This window comes from Eleutherodactylus coqui, chromosome 6 (genome assembly GCF_035609145.1).
Source record: "Eleutherodactylus coqui strain aEleCoq1 chromosome 6, aEleCoq1.hap1, whole genome shotgun sequence".
Lineage (NCBI taxonomy): Eukaryota > Metazoa > Chordata > Amphibia > Anura > Eleutherodactylidae > Eleutherodactylus > Eleutherodactylus coqui.
In genome coordinates this window covers 235,696,770-235,717,751 of record NC_089842.1, presented here as the reverse complement: position 1 = coordinate 235,717,751, position 20,982 = coordinate 235,696,770, and the positions used below count along the sequence as shown (strand labels likewise).

Sequence of the window (20,982 nt, the reverse complement as noted above, 5' to 3'; positions counted from 1 at the left end):
TTCACACAGGCAATCGCGTCAAAATGCTATTTTGCTCATGAGTTGTCATTAGAGATGAGCGAGCGTACTCGGCCGCGCCCCTTTTTCGCCCGAGCGCCGCGATTTTCGAGTACTTCCGTACTCGGGTGAAAAGATTTGGGGGCGCCGTGGGTGAGTGGGGGGTTGCAGCGGGGAGTGGGGGGAGAGGGAGGGAGAGAGGGCTCCCCCCTGTTCCCCGCTGCTACCCCCCGCGCCGCCACGCCTCCCCCTGCCCCCCCCACCGAATCTTTTTACCCAAGTACTGAAGTATTCGAAAATCGCGGTGCTCGATCGAGTAATTACTCGAAACGAGTAGGTTCGCTCATCTCTAATTAGCATCCGTAGGGCAGCTAAAAGCATGCGCATGTGATTTTTTCCCCCCGGCGTGCGGGTCGCATGCACAGGAAGCGATCGCAGCATGCTCCATTTTCCTGCGGAGTAGAGCATGCTGGGTTTTTTGCACCGTCGAAATGTACGTGCAAAATACGGAAATGAGTTCTGTTCGCCACGTGAAGGACGATCTGCATTGCGAAATCTGGAGCAGGATTCTGCCGCAAATCCAGCCCGTAGCAAACCCAGCCCGTAGCTACGGTAAAATGCGTCTTCCTGCCCACGAGTGGAAATTGATTGCGATTTTTTTGCTCGCGGGTGAGAAATCGCAGCATGCTGCTATTTTCTGCGGGATGCACGCGTCCGGCTTCCTTCGAAGTCAGTGGAAGCCATCTGTCCTGTGGCACTTTCCGAAGTATCGGGGGATAAGCGTCACCAACCCAGCGCCGGCGGCTACTGCACATTCGCGATGGAGTGCCAGCCGGCACATCCGCTGCGCAGATAGAAGCCGCCGGACAGGTGGGCCGGGGTCACTGAGTCGAACTCTGCTACGGGAATCCCGAATGTGGAATCCGACCCGCCCGTGTGAGGGGGGCCTTAAGGATGCTTTTAGGCCCAATGTCCACGGACGGATTTGCGGAATCTGCGCAGAAGATCTGCAAGTCAAGCCACCCGTAGGAAGCGTGGGTGTCTGCGGCTGAATTACAGCATGCCGATTAGTTGGTGCGGAAAGCGAATCGCGGCATGTTCCATTTTAGTGCGGATTCCGAGCGGACGGCTTCCATTGAAGTCAATGGAAGCCGTCCGATCCGCGGCCCTTCCGCAATTGAATTTTGGGGCAAAGCAGGAGTTTTTTTTTAAAAAAAAACCCTGCGAATATGTGTTGGCGCGCCGGCACTTCCGCAGTGGGATCTGACCATACGTTTATTTCACGTAGGCATAAAAACCATGAAGCGTTCGGTTAAACAGCGCTGGTCCGGCGGTTCTCAGTCACCGCTATAGCGAGCTGAAAGACCGAACTGCACTTGGGCGAACTTTTTTTTGCACTAGCCCTGGCACAAGTGCCACCTCCAGCAATGCCTTTATTTCCCTCACTCCTGTGTTATCCTCAATACTCCTATTTTTTCCTGTCAGAGACGAAAGTATCTAGTGCGCATGCTCCAGGCCGCCACCATCAGTTCCCGCCAACCCCGTTTCCCCGGCAACAATCCATCCCTCCGGCGCTCTTCCCAGCCCCCTGCGGCGGACGTCATCGATAGGCGGCGATTAGCCCAGGAGTTTTCAAAAAGGGGCCAGGCGTGAGTAGTCGATTACCACACGCTAGCAGGAGGAGGAGAGAGCGAGGGGAGGAGAGCGGAGGAGGGAGCAAATCAACGCCAGAGAGGAGAGATTCAAACACAAACAACTGGATGGGCCCCGACCCCTCCGCGCCGCCGGACACCGACTCCCCGCCCGCCTACAGCTAGAGCCAGGCCGCAGCCTCCGCCGCGTCCTCGAGCACAGCCAGCCGCCAGCGCCTCCTCCTCGGGCCTGCCCTGAGCTCCGGCCCGCCTCACCTCTGGGTGTCTCCTGCGTTTCCCGCTCTTTCCCCCCTGTGACTCGCGGCCTGCACCCTCGTCATGTCCCGCTCCAACCGCCAGAAGGAGTACAAGTGCGCCGACCTGGTGTTCGCCAAGATGAAGGGCTACCCGCACTGGCCGGCCCGGGTGAGTGACGCTGGGGGGGTCTGTATATGGGCTGCACACAGCGATGTCTGCTGGGACTTGTAGTTCACTGTCCTCAGCAGACTGCACTGATCCTCCTTGGTCTTGCAGTACTACAGTTCCCAGCATGCTCTGACCGTCATGCTGGGAGTTGTAGTCCCACGGCGGTGCCTTCTACAGGGTTAGACTTTGCGGTACTACAGCGCCCAGCATGTCCTGGCAAGCATCCGGGGAGCTGCAGTTCCACAGCCGTGTTTTCGGCCTCCGTTTATCTGTAACCGCATGGCGCCGCGGACCGGTCCGTCTACAATGGAGGCCGCTAATATATTTTTCAGCTTTGTAAAACTATACTTCCCAGTGTGTCCTGACAGAGCATGCTGGGAGTTGTAGTCCCACAGCCGTGTGGTTAGCTCCTATTTTCTCGTAGAACTAGATCTCCCAGCATGCCTCACCCGTGGTGTGCCTAGTCTTGTAGAACTACAGCTCCCAGCACGCCTCGGCCCGTGGTATCCCCAGTCTTGTAGAACTACAGCTCCCAGCATGCCTTGGCCCGTGGTGTGCCCCAGTCTTGTAGAACTACAGCTCCCAGCACGCCTCGGCCCGTGGTATCCCCCAGTCTTGTAGAACTACAGCTCCCAGCACGCCTCGGCCCGTGGTGTGCCCCAGTCTTGTAGAACTACAGCTCCCAGCATGCCTCGGCCCGTGGTGTGCCCAGTCTTGTAGAACTACAGCTCCCAGCATGCTTCGGCCCGTCGTGTGTCCAGTCTTGTAGAACTACAGTGCCCAGTCTTGTAGAACTACAGCTCCCAGCATGCTTCGGCCCGTCGTGTGTCCAGTCTTGTAGAACTACAGCTCCCAGCATGCCTCGGCCCGTGGTGTGCCCAGTCTTGTAGAACTACAGCTCCCAGCACGCCTCGGCCCGTGGTGTGCCCCAGTCTTGTAGAACTACAGCTCCCAGCATGCCTCGGCCCGTGGTGTGCCCAGTCTTGTAGAACTACATCTCCCAGCATGCCTCGGCCCGTGGTGTGCCCCAGTCTTGTAGAACTACAGCTCCCAGCACGCCTCAGTCCGTCGTGTGCCCAGTCTTGTAGAACTACAGCTCCCAGCATGCCTCGGCCCGTGGTGTGCCCCCGTCTTGTAGTACTACAGCTCCCAGCACGCCTCGGCCCCGTGGTGTGCCCAGTCTTGTAGAACTACAGCTCCCAGCATGCCTCGGCCCGTGGTGTGCCCAGTCTTGTAGAACTACAGCTCCCAGCACGCCTTGGCCCGTGGTGTGCACAGTCTTGTAGAACTACAGCTCCCAGCATGCCTCGGCCCGTGGTGTGCCCAGTCTTGTAGAACTACAGCTCCCAGCACGGCTCGGCCCGTGGTGTGCCCCAGTCTTGTAGAACTACAGCTCCCAGCACGCCTCGACCCGTGGTGTGCCCCAGTCTTGTAGAACTACATCTCCCAGCATGTTTCGGCCCGTCGTGTGCCCCAGTCTTGTAGAACTACAGCTCCCAGCACGCCTCGGCCCGTGGTGTGCCCCAGTCTTGTAGAACTACAGCTCCCAGCATGCCTCGGCCCGTGGTGTGCCCCCGTCTTGTAGTACTACAGCTCCCAGCACGCCTCGGCCCCGTGGTGTGCCCAGTCTTGTAGAACTACATCTCCCAGCATGCCTCGGCCCGTGGTGTCTTCAGCCCCTGTTTACCTGAAGGCTGCAGACCCGTCATTCTGTAAGGAGGATCAGTGGTCATTTTCACAGTGGTCTTGATTTTGAAATACTACAGCTCCCAGCATGCCTTGCTTGTGCTGTCCTCAATCTTGTAGAACCACTGCTCCCAGCATGCTCTGGCAGCCCTGCTGGGAGTTGTAGTTCCCCAGCCAAGCCTTCAGCTCCCATGTATTTGCAGCCTACAGATCCAGAATAGTTATTATGCCAATGAGATCGGCGGTCGTGTTCTTGATGTTTCCAGAACTACAGCTCCCAGCATGCTCTGGCTGTCTGCTGGGAGTTGTAGTTCGGCAGCTATGTGTTAATCGCCCATTTACCCTGTTTTCCCGAAAATAAGACAGGGTTTTATAATAAATTTGTGCTCCAAAAATGTAAGTTTTTATATGACTAGCGGTCTGGACACTAGTTAAGTTCACTTTTTTTTTTATTACCTGTCACTCGGGCCCGTTTTTGGAGCAGCGCCTGTGGTTTACGCCTCCTCAAAAACCCTGAAAATCATTCTGCATCCTCAAAAAGTTTGAAAAAAAAAAATAATGCTAGGGCTTATTTTCAGGGAAACGGGAGGGTCATTCCGCAGTGGAGATCAGTTGTCGTTCTCAGTTTTGCAAAACTACAGCTCCCAGCATGCTTCAGCAGCTGCGCTGGGAGTTGTAGTCCCACAGTGGTTTCTTCAACCCCCCCATTCATTTGTGCACTACAGGTCGAATAGCGACTGCGGATCCGTCTTTCTACAGGTTGGCAGCCATGCTGGGAGTTGTAGTTCCCCGGCTGTGCTTTCAGCACCTATTTGCAGACGTAGGCTGCCTGTCTGTCCACGGCGGCCGAGGCGGAATATCGCTAGCGGGGGAGGAGGGGGAAGCACTGGCAGGTCTCAGCGATGAGCCTTTCTAATAGATAGGTCCATTGTGGCAAATCACAGCATGCTGCGATCTGAATCCCGCGAGTGGAGAATCCGAGCGATTGTGGGCGCTGGGCTGCGCTTTCCATAGTTGGCGCGTCATGCGAGGTCCACGGGCGATTTACCGCCACGGATCTTGCAATGAAAACTCGTGGACAGGCAGCCTAAAGATCGGATGACCCCTGCGGATCTCATTCTACGATGTTGATCGGTGGTTGGGGATATTGCAGAATTGTGCGTCGCGGCGGCCGTGCTGGGGCGCCCCCTGGTGTGCTGAGGAGCACATGTCCAGAGCAACCCCCCCCCCCCCCCCCCGATGCAAACGAGTCCTGAGGATCTCGATGGCGGTGGTCGGCTTTTGCTCGTTAGGCCGTCTGATAAAGCTCATTAGTAGATGAGTAAAATGGCGCGGTTGTCACGTTGGTTAACCCCATCAGTGCCGGAGGTAGTGGTCATAGGCACAGAGTTTTTTTTAGCCTACAGGCCCCTGAAAAATACGAATTCGCCTCAATCCAGGCTGATAGCAGGGAGCAATAGATTGCACTGAGCAGCACAGGAAGTGGCGTCCCGCTCCTGATGTCGGCTTAGAGATGTGATGACGCTTCTCTGCCGCCATGCCTGCTCTCCTACCTCCGTCTGTGACCCGCCTGCAGCAACGACTTGCGGATCACTTCTATAACCCGGGGCAGGATGTGCCAACAAGACGTGTGGGCATCAGACAGGCAGTGTCATGTGAGCGTGTTTTCACGCAGACGCGACGAGGGCAGCACTGGGTTTCTGGAACACGAAAGCGGCTGAACTTTGTATTAAAGGGCCGGCTGCTCGGTTGCAGTTCACAGGAAGGTTGCAGGCTATTTGTACTGCGGTGCAGGAGTGCATGCTGGGTAATCCGCGCTACTACAGTACGGGGATAGCCGACTGTTTATCCAGGTCTCGGCCGAGTGTACTCTGCCCTACACGTCTGTGTGCCGGGCTGCATATCCCAGCATGCCCTGCTGCCCAGACTGATCAGTGTTTACACGGCTGATGGCGAGTTGCGCTAAAGATACTCGGGGGGCAGCCTGCATTCTGCAGCACTTAATTGCAATTTTTGTAAACCCCTTTGCGAATGTCCCTCTGAGTCTCGGAGGAGCCGTTTCCCTGTTTCCCCCTCGGTGTGGTACAAAGTTCTCCCCGGGTGACTCTTTGCTCTATTTGGAGCGCTGTAGTAAAACAGGGCAGTGCAGGGCGGCACTAATTTGTCCGCTTCACTTGCAGGTTCTTGGCGCGCCTCCAGCTTTAGCTGTACACATCCTCCTCTGGCGGCCGCTCACCGGAGGATTACGTCTTCATATAAGCTTAGATCAGCGGGATATATAGTATGTAATAGCGCCCCCAACTGATGAAGCCCCTTTATATCATGTAGCGGTGTAAAGCTCCAGCAAGGGAGCAGTGTGGGGCGTTACCGAAAACGGCTGGGGTTTCTCCAGAACTGCCAGAAAGCAGCGCTCGGTCTCTGCTGCGAGGTTCTTGGCCAGAACCGCCGTGTGATTGCTACCTGCCATTCGAAGGGTCTAGGAGGACGCGGCGGCTGTCGTCTGCCAGGTTCGGTGCGCCGGCGGTCGTGGCGGCTGGAGAAAGTCCCGAAGCCAATGTTTCTAATAATTGATATTCCCAATGACGGGTCGTTGGCGGCGACACGCTTTGTGGCTGCATGGATTGCGGCTACGGTTTTTGAGTGGCGTCACAATGCGTATTGGATGCGATGCCACTTAACCCCTTAGTGATCGCCAGCACCTCTCTTCATGGCAGTCACTAATGGGGTTAAAGGCCAGTGTCACACGCAAATGCGAACGGTTTACACGCGCAAAAAGTACAGTAAAACGCACGTGCGTGTGCAAATGCATCCGTATGCGCGCTTATGCCTGTGTGACAGGAGCCTAAGGCGAGGGCTGGGCTGACTACCGAAAGCCAGGCTCCTGCTTTAACCACTAGTCGTGGAGAAACCTCAGATCCTGGCAGCTTAACCCCTTACATGGTACAATCAGTAGCACCTGCAGCAGGTAAGTAGATGAGGGGGGGCGGGGCTTCTATTGCCCATAGGCGCCCCGCAGTGCAATCATACAAGGTACCACTGGGTTTCCATGTTAGTCCTTGTCTGCCCTGTAACTCCGCCTATTAGGCCCCGCCTCCAGCAGAATCTAACAGGCTGCTGTCATAGGCGTAGTAGAATGCAGTACCTAAGTAATGCAGTGTACTATCCTAGCGATCCAAGAATCGCATCTTCAAGCCTCCTTCAGGGAATAAAAAAAACGGTGGTTTTATCTCTAAGTTTGTCTGGACTTGTCCATTTCCATCAGCTGTGGTCTGTGCGGGCTACCATATGGTAATGGTGGCAATGCCAGTGCAGCCACGGAGCGACACTTGGCCCAATGCTGACAGTTTCCACCATTAACTAGACAGCCCGCTATGTCCGAGGGGGCCGAGTGCTAATTTCCTCTCGCACTGAGCCGACTGTTGTCTGGGTTTGGCCCGGGGTTGCTGTAAGGAGTTTTATAGGTCATGCAATGGAAAGATGGGAAAAATGCCCCCACAGCAGCATGTATCCCAATAGGTGGCGCTGTGGAGGCATTGGTTTGCTTTACCATTTGGCCCAGTGATGAAGTGTGCCACTCAGCAGGTTTTCATGGTTTTTCTGTCTCTCCAGTTTTGGTCTTCCAGTGTCTACAAGAGTCTGAGGCGGCTGTTCTGTTCCCTCCTGGTTCATCAGATTGGACTTCATATTGCTGATTACAGTGGCCTTAGCGGGTCTGTCTTGGCACAATACAGTGGTCATCTTAGGCGGTGACTCTGGTCCGTGCGGGTCAGATCATCGGGGGGGTGGCTGCTGTAATCCTGTTAGTGATGGAAAATAACCCGCCTGTGATGGTCGGGGTCACGCTCCCGGCCCGGCTGGGTTATGCTTTGTGTAGAGGATTCCCAGGAATGCTGTTCTCTGTGACCCCCCATGCATGTGCATCCAGGCTGACAGCTCACTATGTGTATGTGCAGCGTGTCAGAATAACATGGATTGAGCACCGTCATCCCGGATTATCTGCCGCTGGCCGCTCTTATCTCTGTGGAAGCAGAACTGTGAGCCTGTCATATATTGGCTGCGGGGCGAGCTCTGGGAGAGCAGACATGCCTTATCCGCTTGTGATAATGCTCCACCGGCCGGGTGATTCTCTGCCGTCCAGCCCTTAAAATAACTTTTTATAGTTGTCTGGCTTGACTGGAGGACGGCGCGTAGGGCTTGGGGTGGCTTGGGGTGGTGGGGCGTCACGTGGGGCGGTGGGGCGGTGCTGAATAATATCACATTGAGATAATTTCATCTAGTAGTCGGCCTGCACATTGTCCTACAAGTAATGTACATTTGGTGGCTCCAGGGTCCCACACGGTATGAGGACTTTGATTGTAGATGGGTCTCCTGGCATGAGCAGTTTGCCTCCTGTTTTTCTGCTTTCGGTAGGTCCAGAAGTGTCGTCCAGTACTGGCAGGTGGTGGGGCCTATGAATCTGCAGATACTGTAGGACAGGCCGCAGCTTCTACCTTGCGCCGGGTACTGTAGGTGAGGGACAGGCCACAGCTTCTACCTTGCACCGGGTACTGTAGGTGTGGGACAGGCCGCGGCTTCTACCTTGCGCCGGGTACTGTAGGTGAGGGACAGGCCGCGGCTTCTACCTTGCGCCGGGTACTGTAGGTGAGGGACAGGCCGCGGCTTCTACCTTGCGCCGGGTACTGTAGGTGAGGGACAGGCCGCGGCTTCTACCTTGCGCCGGGTACTGTAGGTGTGGGACAGGCCGCGGCTTCTACCTTGCGCCGGGTACTGTAGGTGAGGGACAGGCCGCGGCTTCTACCTTGCGCCGGGTACTGTAGGTGAGGGACAGGCCGCGGCTTCTACCTTGCGCCGGGTACTGTAGGTGCGGGACAGGCCGCGGCTTCTACCTTGCGCCGGGTACTGTAGGTGAGGGACAGGCCGCGGCTTCTACCTTGCGCCGGGTACTGTAGGTGTGGGACAGGCCGCGGCTTCTACCTTGCGCCGGGTACTGTAGGTGCGGGACAGGCCGCGGCTTCTACCTTGCGCCGGGTACTGTAGGTGAGGGACAGGCCGCGGCTTCTACCTTGCGCCGGGTACTGTAGGTGTGGGACAGGCCGCGGCTTCTACCTTGCGCCGGGTACTGTAGGTGAGGGACAGGCCGCGGCTTCTACCTTGCGCCGGGTACTGTAGGTGTGGGACAGGCCGCGGCTTCTACCTTGCGCCGGGTACTGTAGGTGAGGGACAGGCCGCGGCTTCTACCTTGCGCCGGGTACTGTAGGTGAGGGACAGGCCGCGGCTTCTACCTTGCGCCGGGTACTGTAGGTGAGGGACAGGCCGCGGCTTCTACCTTGCGCCGGGTACTGTAGGTGAGGGACAGGCCGCGGCTTCTACCTTGCGCCGGGTACTGTAGGTGCGGGACAGGCCGCGGCTTCTACCTTGCGCCGGGTACTGTAGGTGCGGGACAGGCCGCGGCTTCTACCTTGCGCCGGGAGGGTAGTTGGCGTCTAGGACTTGCATCACGCTGCAGCCGTTGATGACTCCTCGCCGTGTCGCCTTCCTCTTTACACTTGTGGTTTTTATTCTAGCTGTTCTATTTTGCCCGGCCGTCTCCTACCTTAAGAAATTGCGTCTTCCTGCATTTAGTTAATACTTCCCAGCGTACGATGATGTACGGAGCACGAGGAATGATATCTAGCTTCCTTTATGGCGCTACCACTTTTTAAAATATTACCATTCCCTATGGGATTCCGCATGCAAGTAGTTCAGCCATAGTTGTTTGCCGGGGGTCCGCCACTTGTGATCCCAGCCAATCAGCACATCACCAGGCCCGCTACGGACCACTAGCGATCAATTTCTTGACCTGTCTTGAAGATGGGTGGTTGTTTGTAAAAGTTACGGAATGCCCCTTTTGTGGGGGATTTCTGGGAGTAAACTATTGGTCCCCTTTCCTTGCGGGTCCGTATAACCAGGATTGCAGTGCGAGTGCCGGCACGGACATCCGTCTGCTGCTCGCACCAGAAGCCGGGAGACTCTGTTGTTTGACAGCAGCGATCAAGGAGACCGGTCAAGACTTTTCAGAGATTTTCTGCGTCTTTGACCTAGTTTACACACTTGCAGAAGAAAAGGAATCTGCACTGGGAGGGCCTGAGCGGCGGCGGCTGTCACCGGACCAGGAGCGCAGACTATAACCTGGCCTCTTCGTTCTCCGGATCGGTGGCGGTCCCAGAGGTCGGACATCGCCGATTATTAAGCGATGGCGTGCCCAAGTGACGTATCAGCTGATGTCCTCTCCTCCCGCTCATTACAGGGCGTCACTTCTGGAGTTCTGCTCTGCAGCCTCTTCTACTATCTTGGCTTGGGAGAGTAAAACGTGCTTCGGCAAGAAGGTGATTGATGGTTCCCGCCAGTACTGACAGCCATCGGGAGCGTTCTTCTTGTTCCTCCATGTTTGGCACTTTGTCATAGCCTCAGGTTAAATCAATGTCTATGCAGTTTAACTATCTCCTCACGGGGTTAGGGGGGCTGTTCCGGACCCTCAAACTTTGGTCAAGGCATTTATAGGGTTATCGCTGATGGCGACTATTGTGGACTGATGTCAGACATTTGGCTTCCTCGGTGTACGAAGCAGGGGCCGCTTCTGAGCCCATACAAACACTACCACCCAAGGGGGTGTACATGCTCGCCCTTTAGGTTGGAGGAGGTAATGATGCCCATGGAGCTCCATAGCAGAAGCATCGGTATGAGTGTCGTATCCAGATCTCGCAGTCCCAGGTACGGCTCGGGTTGTCCCACTTGTCTTGTGGCGTGAGGTTCGGGGCTGAAGGGCGGTACGTTGTCCTCCATCCGCATTACACAATGTCCTCAGTGCACAGGCAATTATATCGCAAGTCGGTGTACACCCAGTCGCATGTAGCGCAGCGCAGGTAATAACAGCTTGGGTTAATGCAGCGTTCACTCCCACGTCTCTTAATTACTAGGATGGCACGCTGGCATTGCCCGCCTCGGACGTTATTGGCTGCTTTACTTATCCCATTACCATCATCACATGTAAGCGGGTGGAGATTTCCAGCGGGCACGCAGCAGGTGGGCTGTAAAAATACACCGGCAGCGGGAGGTTTCCCAACGTGCTGCAGGACCTGCGCTGTCGGGGCACCCGAGAAGCTGCTGGCATTGTGGTGGCATACGCCAGTATATAAATCCCTGGGTTATAGGAAGGGGCTGTAGAGATGCCAGTAAGAAATCCCCACAATACTGGAGAGCATTCAGGATGCCGGTGCCCAGTAGTGGGATTGTTGCTGCGCCAACAAATAAGCACCAGACTTCTCTTGTTGCCCGGGTCGGTGCTAGTAAGGTCTCCCCCGGGTTACAGGCAGAGCCTGGTCTCTGGCAGTGCAGGGATGACATGTATTTATATCCAAGGTGGATCTATAAATGTCTGCTGCGGGATTACTGCCAGCCTGACAGCAAGAAGCTTATTAACACCCTGCAACATGTCAACACTGGTGAACGAGCCGTGACACACAGATCTGTCTGGGAGCCAGCATGACTCTGCAAGACGGCCGGGTGCAACCACTACAACTACTCGGGAAGGAAACCACAAAACATGGCCGGCACTCCAGTCAGGTCACGTGCCAATTGTACCGTAGGCTGCAAAGCTGGATTACCCTTCCGGCATGGCTCAGCAGCAGAGTAGCGGTCTATTGCAGCAGCGACGGGCACATTGCACCTTCCAGCACGGCTCAGCCGCAGAGTGGTGGTATACTGTAGTAGGGGCGGGCACATTGCCCCTTCCGGCACTGCTCAGCCGCAGAGTGGTGGTGTATTGCAGTAGGGATGGGCACATTGCCCCTTCCGGCACCGCTCAGCCGCAGAGTGGTGGTGTATTGCAGTAGGGATGGGCACATTGCTCCTTCCAGCACGGCTCAGCCGCAGAGTGGTGGTGTATTGCAGTAGGGACAGGCACATTGCCCCTTCCGGCACGGCTCAGCCGCAGAGTGGCGGTGTATTGCAGTAGGGACGGGCACATTGCTCCTTCCGGCGCGGCTCAGCCGCAGAGTGGTGGTGTATTGCAGTAGGGACGGGCACATTGCTCCTTCCAGCGCGGCTCAGCCGCAGAGTGGTGGTGTATTGCAGTAGGGACGGGCACATTGCTCCTTCCAGCACGGCTCAGCTGCAGAGTGGCGGTATATTGCAGTAGGGACGGGCACATTGCCCCTTCTGGCACTGCTCAGCCGCAGAGTGGTGGTGTATTGCAGTAGGGACGGGCACATTGCTCCTTCCAGCACGGCTCAGCCGCAGAGTAGCGGTATATTGCAGTAGGGACGGGCACATTGCCCCTTCCGGCACTGCTCAGCCGCAGAGTGGTGGTGTATTGCAGTAGGGACAGGCACATTGCCCCTTCCGGCACTGCTCAGCCGCAGAGTGGTGGTGTATTGCAGTAGGGACGGGCACATTGCCCCTTCCGGCACCGCTCAGCCTCAGAGTGGTGGTGTATTGCAGTAGGGACGGGCAGCCATTTTTCCTTTTTAATAGATTTTCCCTTTACTCTAGAAGTGGCCTTTCTCACTGTATGCTGGCAGATAATGGCTCCCTCGCCTCCTGACATGTAGCTCTGTGGGTGTTGAGCGGCACATGTGGCCTTACGGACACGCGCCCACGTGCTGCCAGCAGTCCTCGCACAATGGGCCGTGTGTTGTGCTTCTCCTGAAGGTCTTTGTGGCATTTACTCTGCAGGGTTTGTCAGGTCGGTGTGGTGGGACTCCTGCAGTATCTTACCCCCAGTCACTGATACATTTCCCGCACCCACACAGGGTCGCTGTAGTACAGGAGTCGGGCCGGGTTACATATTCCATAGTATGTTAGGCTGAAAGAAAACAGTAATGTAATTAAAAGTGATCAAAACCTTGTATGTACTCCAAAACAGTACCAGCAGAACCTACAGAACATCTCTCAAAAAACGAGCCCTCACACGGCTGTCATTTGGAAAATAAAGTTATGGTGGCAGAAAATTTTTTCTTTTTTTCCAAAATATTTATTTTGTAGTGCAGCAAAAGAAACTGCATAAATGTTATCGCTAGAATCGTACTGATCCATAGCCTAAATTATAATGTCATTTTACCTGCTGTTCATTGTAATAAACCCTCCCCCTAAAGATGGCAGAACTGCACAATTTTTTTTTCTGTTTCACTCCACTTTTTTTAAAGTCTTTGCAGTACATTACATGGTAGCACTTTATAAAATACAAGTTGTCCTGCAAAAAACAATCCTCAGACATCCACGTAAATGTATAAATAAGAGTTATGCTGGCTCGAGAGCAGCTCAGTACCATTCATGTGCGTTGGATTGAGCTGCTATACCAGGCACCACCACTACGAAATGTACAGTGCTGTGCCTGACACACAATGAAGCGGTTGCAGTGCTCAAACAGCTGATTGCTGGGAATCCCAACTGGTCTCATATTGATGACCTATCCAATTTCCAGAATGCACCTTTGACTGTAAACGGAAGTGAACGCTTCAGTATCCGTTCTCTGGTTATCTCATAGTGTTGCCCCTTTTTTGGCCATTTTGGGTGGGTACTTTGTAACCAATGAAAGAGAATACGATCATTTTATTTTTTAGTCCTAACATTTAGTGTCTCCATTTCCCTCCAGATCGATGAAGTCCCGGATCCTGCGGCCAAGTCCTCCTCTAACAAGTACCAGGTCTTCTTCTTTGGGACACATGAGACGTGAGTATTGTGGGCGCAGGAGGACGGCCCTGCCGCGTGTCTCTGGGTAGTAATGATGTGTTCCTTCTCCCATCACACAGAGCGTACCTCGGGCCCAAAGACATCTTCCCGTATGAAGAGACCAAGGAGAAGTTTGGGAAAGCAAACAAGAGGAAAGGCTTCAGTGAGGGACTTTGGGAAATTGAGAATAACCCCGCAGTAAAAGCCTCAGGATATCAGGTGCCAGAGCTTTGTGTTTTCTGCACTCACTGACACGACTTTGGGGCCAACCACACTGTGCTTGGCTCTGTCCGTTTAACAAACGCCGTTCCAAAGTGACCCTAGGCCTGACCGCGGGTCTCCAGACTCTAACTCAAAGCATCATACTTGATCCAAGTTCGGGTCCGGAGACCCGCGGTCAGGCCTAGGGTCACTTTGAAACACCGTTTGTGAAATGGACGGAGCTAAATACAGTGTGGGTACCACTTTTCAGTAGCCATTTTAGTTTTATTTAAAGGGATTTTGGTTTCTATCTTGGGACAGGAGAGGGTGGGGAGGGGCTATACTACCTGCAGTTCTCTGCCATCCCACCATACTGCTGCTTCCAGGCTCCGCTTTTGGCTGTCCAACATGGCTGACACACTGCAGACTACTGAATTGCAACAGTGCATTGGTAGTGGTAGCTACTAATGCTCTTATGCCTGCTCTCTGATTGGCTATCTCCTCATGTGATCAGTGCTGGCCAATTAGAGCAGTGCCTTAAGTGGTTAGAAAATTACAGTTGCCATATTAGATGTCTGAAAGCCAGGCTAGGAGATGGCAGGTAATATGCCACCTACCCCCGTCTGTCCCGAGACAGAGTTTTGCCCCGGAAGTGGAGGGTCGCTTTCAAGAGAGAGACTGCAGTGCATCTGAAATCAGTAATAATGTGCATATGCTTTTTATTCCCCCAGCCCTCTCGGAAGAGAGGTTCAAAAGGTGCCGGACGTGGTGGTGGTGGTGATGCAGCTAAAGATGGAGAGAAGGTACAGCGTGTCCCACTTGCTAACTCCTTAATGACCGGCGCAGCCCTGGAGGCTGCAGTGATAACTTTTGGTGTTACTACTTTAAGATTCCAGCAGTTTAGCACAAGAGATTCAGTGCCCATCTGTTAGGCTGTGGAGAAGACAGACGGGTTATAACTGCTGTCTTTCAGCTTACATGGTGCTGAATAAAGGTTATGGCAGTGTTGCTGCCTCCAGGTGCCCCCGGCATGGCCATAGCAGCTGGGCACAACCAGATCAGTTCTGATAGTGACTGCCATGATGGGGGGGTTTGTTTTCCCCTCTAACTCGGGGTCCAATGGATACCCCTGTTATAGTGAAAACTGTAACCTATGAGATAGCATGTGCCATGAAAAAGTGTAAAAACTTTTTCCAAGACCAATAAATAAGTGAATTTTAATAAGTTAAAAAAGTTAGTCAGTAAACCATCACATGTGCAAAATTAGTAAGTGTCTGGTCATTACAGAGTTAAAAACTAATGGTGAAAACAATACATTCCATGGCTCTTGGTAGGGAGAAGGTGTGACATTTGCTCTCATGTTGTTGCTGATATAAAGTGTCCTGCTATTGGTGATTGAAGCCTAAAGTGGTTTTCCAAGACTTTACTACTGATAACCTATCTTCAGGATAAGTTGATTGGTGGAGATCCCAAGCAGCAGACCACCACCAATCGGCTGGTTACTGGGCCCACTGTCATAGCAGACAAGTCTGTCCGTAGTGCAGTGATCTAGGTTGGTATTGCGTTGAATTCAATGGGAACTGCCTGCATTACCAACCCAGGCCACTGCAACATGGACAGAGCTGTCTGCTTCCAGCTCAGTCCGCAATGGCAGTGAGCCCAGCAACCAGCTTGATCGGTGGAATTCCCAAGCGTGCCAGACCCCGCCGATCAACTTGATGCCTCTTACTAAAAGGGATCTGCAGTTCTGCTATAAATCAGTATGTTATAAACTAATTCTCCGCACTTGTTCTTACGTCGTTCTGTCCTTTTATTAGGCAACACCAAAGAAAAGCTCAGAAGCTGCAGAAGATGATGACGACGACGATGAGGATGAGGAGGAAGAAGAAAAGCCAGAGGGTGACGGAGAGAAGAAAGGAAATGCTGATGGCAGCAGCGATGAAGAGGGGAAGTTAGTGATCGATGAGCAATCTAAGGAGAAAGGAGAAAAGGCGGCCGCCAAGAGGAAAGCGGAGGATGCTGCAGAGGTACTTGTTATATCTGTATTCTGTGCATCTAGTTGTGTTCTGTGCTTTTCACAGGCAGCAAGAAAACACCTACCGCTTAGTACTAGTCAATCCCAACCTGGTCCACAATATGCTCTGCAAACTAGTCACATGTAAGCAGGTTTTCTAGACTGAACACATTTGTGGCCTGTACTCGGGCTTTGAAAGAATAGAGCCAGTTGCCATAGCTCCTTCCTTTTGATGATTGGTGGGAGTTTTGAGCCCTAACTGATCAAGTCCTGTAAAATACATGTCATCTGCGTTGCTGGAAGAAGACGTGGCGCAGAACGAGGTCTGATCCACTCTGCTGTATCTGTCATTCCCCCTGCAGAGCTCTCCTAAGAGAGTCAAGGCAGATGAGAAGCAGGAAGATGAAAAACCTGAGTACAAGGAACCTGCAAAAGAAGAGGCCAAGCAAACGCCGGAGGCCAAAAAAGACAACAGCGAACCTGCCGAGACGGAGGATTTAAAAGTGGAGGAAAAGGCAGAAGAGAAATCAGTCATAGAAGAAACCAGTAACAAAGAGACGAGGTAAGGCTCCGATCACATGTCTATCAGCCTGTTCCATCTGGGGGTTCTATCAAACATGTTGGAAAAATGATAACCGCTTATTAATCGATTCAGTCGTTTTGACAGATCTCTAGTTAGTTGCAACATAGGCTGAGGCCGTTGTAGAACATAGAGACGCTTTATAGGAGGGTCGTTTACAGCTTTAAGAGCCTCAACTGACTCTAAACGACGTGTTTTTTTTTGTCCTTTTTGTTCTGTTGCATCATGTAAAGAAAATATGAAGAGCCAAAGAAATCCCCACCTCAAGTAGTTCAGAAGAAACTTTAACCCAATGAGGGTCCAGCATCGTAAATACGCAACTTTTGGCCCTGGGCTTTAATGCTGCGCCATAATGAAAATAAAGCTCCTGCAATCTAGTCAGCTGCTCGGCTATCAATGTCAGCTGAGGATCCAAAGGAAAAGAAAAGCGTTTTTAACCACCTCTTATGCCTCATGTCCACGGGGAAAATCAGGCCCGCTACGGATTCTCCATGGAGAATCCGTAGCGGGTCCCTCCGGCCCCGCGGACATGAGGCATAAAAATAAGAATTAACTCACCTCTCGCCCGCTACGGATCTTCCCTTCGCCGTGGCTTCATCTTCTCTCCGTCACGGCCGGATTTTCTTTCTTCGGCCCGGCAGATGCGCAGGGCACGTCGGTTGCGTGCCGCACGCATGCGCTGGCCCGAAGAAAGAAGATCCGGCCGCGACGGAGAGAAGATGAAGCCGTGGCGAAGGGAAGATCCGGAGCAGGTGAGTAAATTCTGATTTTGGTCTCCCGCGGATCCGGGCGGCTTCCATAGGCTTCAGCAGAAGCCTGCGGGAGACCGCACGAAAATGGAGCATGGTGCAGATTTTTTTCATGCTCCATTTTTAAAAAAATCACTTTTATTGACCATCCGCGGGTATTTACCTACCCGCGGGTGGTCAGTGCATCCCTATGGGGTGCGGATCCGCGGGCAGGAGAAGAGTTAAAATCCGCTGCGGATTTTAATTCTTCTTTTGCCCGTGGACATGAGGCCTAACTCATCTCTTGCAGGCCACGTAGCACGCAACACGTAGAGGACAAAGGAAGCGGAAGTGCCGTGTCCACTGTTAAATCCTGCAATCACATAATCAGTTGTGACACCCGGCATGGCAGAGCTGCAGAGTTTTAGCAGACCCCAGTCCAGCTCTGCCAGTGACTATTGTCACACTAGGGGAATATTATCCACTGGAACTCGGGCTCCAAAGGACGCCAAAGTTACAGTAGAATTGTGAATTTGTCCCAGAGGTCTAACATAAAAAAAAAACAAATAACTACAAACTTGAAAAAAAAATTTCTAGCTTTTTATAAACATTACCCCTAATTTAAAAAGAAAAGAAAAAAATCTGTGAAAAGGTATTAAAAGCCGCCCCATATGTCACTAAAACAGTGAAAATGATTTGGGCAGCACAAAAAATTGCACCATATAAGCATCATATGTATAAAATCAACAAAGTGTCTGTTCCTTAAAGGGGTTGTCCGAGTTATAGAATGTCTGTACAAGCAGCTCCCCACGCTCCAACATAACAAACAAGCTCGCACTGTGTCCCACGCTGTTTACGGGACGTCACGGGGTCTGCAGCCAATAAGAGCGCAGAGCTCTGTCACCACTTGTGACGTTCCATAAAACCGGCTGCTGCAGCGTGTAAACGTGACGTAATGGGAGACCCAGAGCGGCGGCAGCAGAGACGAGTACACGCTTATGTGTCATGTTAGAGCATGAACAGCTACTTGTACAGACATTCTGAAAACCCCTTTAAGTATTTAAAGGGGTTGTCTCATGAAGAGAACTTGACTATAAATATCTAATTGGTGACGTTCAAACCTTTTGAGGTCCCCATCAATCCCAAGAATGGAGAGATGAGTACAAGGATGGTGTCATGTAGTATATACAGCTCTGATGGCTTTTTTTCCCCTTCTTTCCAGTTAAAATGAGCTTCCCTCTCCTGATGAGCAGAATCCTGACAACCTTTTCCTATACGGGGAGACGTGGGTGCTTTAAAGAAAAACAAAAATACTTTGAAAAGAGAAAAAAAAATGGGGAATGAACATTTTCATCTTCAACATCCATTTGTTAGATCTGCAACCCAACCAAGACAATGTCATCCACAATCCACATCTTCAGAAAGAGCTCAGGGGCATCTGAGTAATCGGCCGGATGAGAAGGAGTAGAAACTTTTTTGCCATCTTTTAGGCCGGTAATGCTGGTTGTGTCTATTACATACTCTTATCTGTAGCGCCAAGCAGCAAATGTTTTTAGAAGGTTCCATCCTCATTACTCTGCTGAGCCTCCGATCTAAGATGTTTAATTTGTATTATGGTTTTTCTTTTATTGTACGATTATGCTTTTTTTTTTTTTTTTAACTCTTGCAAATTCCTGCATCCTATTGTAAAACAATAGAGCGCCTCCAAAATGGCTCGCCAGGGTAGTGGCAAAAGCATCTTAATCTGACAGGCCAGAAGACTTCATATATGTGTTTCCTCCGACTACACAAGATCAGATGCTTTAAGACTAATTGCACTGTTTTACAAGCGTTTGACATCTCAGACGTTTTTAGCACCGGATTCTGGGTGCAGACCTCAGAAACGACGTGGCTTTAGCACTCGAGTGCTGCGCTCCTTCGGACGGCATTATTGCCCGTCGACTCCTTTTGGCTGCTGACGGCGGATGCATAGACTTCTATAGATATCTATGCGTTCGTCTTCAGCAGCCAAGAATGACTGACCTGAAATAATGGCTACCAAGATCACAACACTCGGGTGATCATTGCAGCCCCCTTCATTTCAGCGCTGCACCCAGAGCCTCCGCTGAGCCAAAACTTCTGAGATGTCAAAAATATGTAAAAAAGTGCAGTTACTCTTCAGCATCCTGCAGTATTCTTTACTGTATAGGACCACGGGTTAATTTCCATCATTGATGCAATTAAGTTTTAGTCCGTGATGGCATCTGGGGGCCATTCGAACTGCCCATAATGGTTTCTCTTCCATTTTTTCCCCACAGTGGCCTATGTCAGACTTTGTGTTTTTGACACCCCTCCCCCAAGCCACAGGCTTCACCAAAGGTGTCTCATCCCCCTCAGTGGTATCTTCTGACAATTCATCTAGAATTCTGAAATATTTTATATACAGGGTGGACCGTACCACTATTTTATTCCCCCCTATCCGCTATAGAGCCTATAGAAGAGTGACTTGCTTCCTGTGACTCTTCAATCATTGCAAAACTCCTCCAAGCTTGTGGCATGCTGGGAAGGGTTTTGCAATAGCTGGAGAGATACAGAAGATGCTTTTCTCCACTTTTGCTCGTGCTAGATCCATCCGCAGTGTATAAAGGAGATGCTTTTAACCTACTATGTATCTTTTAATCGTTTGCTCTCTATAACTGGATATTTGTCTGTTCTGTGTCGGGTTTTGATGTTTATTTCAGAGCCCCTACCCCAGTGTGTCCCCCTTTTTTTTTTCAACCTTCTCAGTTACCTGCTGCAGAGCAATCGCAGCTTCGTGGAAAGTATAGGAGGCGGTGCAAAAAAAAAAGTGGACTTTAGTGTAATGTGTATACTTTGTATATGTATTTACTTCTCTCTTGGCCTTTTATGTCAGATGTATAAATGGAAAAGTCCTGCTTGAAAGAAGCCGCTGTAATAAACACTAACGGATGCCGTTCCCCATAGGTTGTGCTCGACCCCCGTAGGTGCTTCACATTGCCATCGTCCACAGCCTTGTACCTCCAGGGCCTTATTGCTTTTGCCTCTGTGGCCAATTACTGCTGCTCCAATAACGTCCCGGCCCAGTTTGCTCATTCAGCAATGTTCTGGGTTTGCGATGAAGAAATCTGCCGGTTGCCTGGTATACTATGAATTGTGTTTTATCATGAGAAGAGTTCAATAGATCGCATCTCAGACAATTATGGCACATATGCATTCATCGACTACACTAGCGTGACCTCCGAAAATGACGGCGATGAACAGACACCAAGTCAAATGGAGACCAAAGTTTGCACCTTTGCCTTGTTTGTCCCATTACAGTCAATGGCTTCTGGTTTGGGGCTGACCACGCTGCTGGCAGTCAATGGCTTCTGTTTGGGGCTGACCATGCTGCTGGCAGTCAATGGCTTCTGGTTTGGGGCTGACCACGCTGCTGTATTTTTTTTCTCCATTTTATGTACGAAATACAAAAGTGTGTCTGATACCAAAGTGAGCTTCATGCGTAGAGTTCTGGGCAGGCGACACACACTTTTGTATTCCATGAATGAAACCGATGCAGAATACGGCAGTGTGGTTAGTACTTTATGGACGATCAAAGTGACCCCATCACACAAAGCTGGGAGTAGACCCGGATTACGGGGTGCGAAGCCCGCTTACTACAGGATGTACCTGGCCTCAGTACAGGAAAGTAATGGGGCGACAGTAGGACTCTCAACAGAAGATGGGGAAAAAGTGTCCAAATGGTGGCTTCTATCCACTGCAACCCTCAAGTCATAAGAATAGGGTATAGATGGAGTGCCAACCGGGCATCTGTATGAGACTGCTGGAGACTGAGGCTGTACTATGACCGTCTCATACAGATGCATGAGCATCACTTTGTCCGATCGGTGAGACACCGGACTTCTGCTCTTGTGATTAGAGAGGCGAGCAGCATTTATCAGACCCTTATCGACTATCCACAAGAGTGTTCTGAGTTTTAAAGGGGGTCTGTCACTCACTTTTAGCCATGTAAGC

The 20,982-nt window shown here is 52.0% G+C and overlaps 2 protein-coding genes across 2 annotated transcripts in view; one reads left to right on the top strand and one right to left on the bottom strand.

Annotated features, from left to right (window-relative positions):
• Window positions 1-20,982, bottom strand: part of LOC136633421 (death-associated protein kinase 2-like) — a 704,757-nt gene that overhangs the window by 190,596 nt on the left and 493,179 nt on the right. The window lies entirely within an intron of this gene.
• On the top strand, window positions 1,663-19,934 carry HDGF (heparin binding growth factor). The gene is made up of 7 exons (XM_066609136.1): window positions 1,663-2,054; window positions 13,372-13,448; window positions 13,529-13,667; window positions 14,381-14,452; window positions 15,467-15,676; window positions 16,026-16,225; window positions 18,194-19,934. The coding sequence occupies exons 1-7, from the start codon at window positions 1,968-1,970 to the stop codon at window positions 18,195-18,197; spliced, it is 789 nt and encodes a 262-aa protein (XP_066465233.1). The 5' UTR covers window positions 1,663-1,967; the 3' UTR covers window positions 18,198-19,934.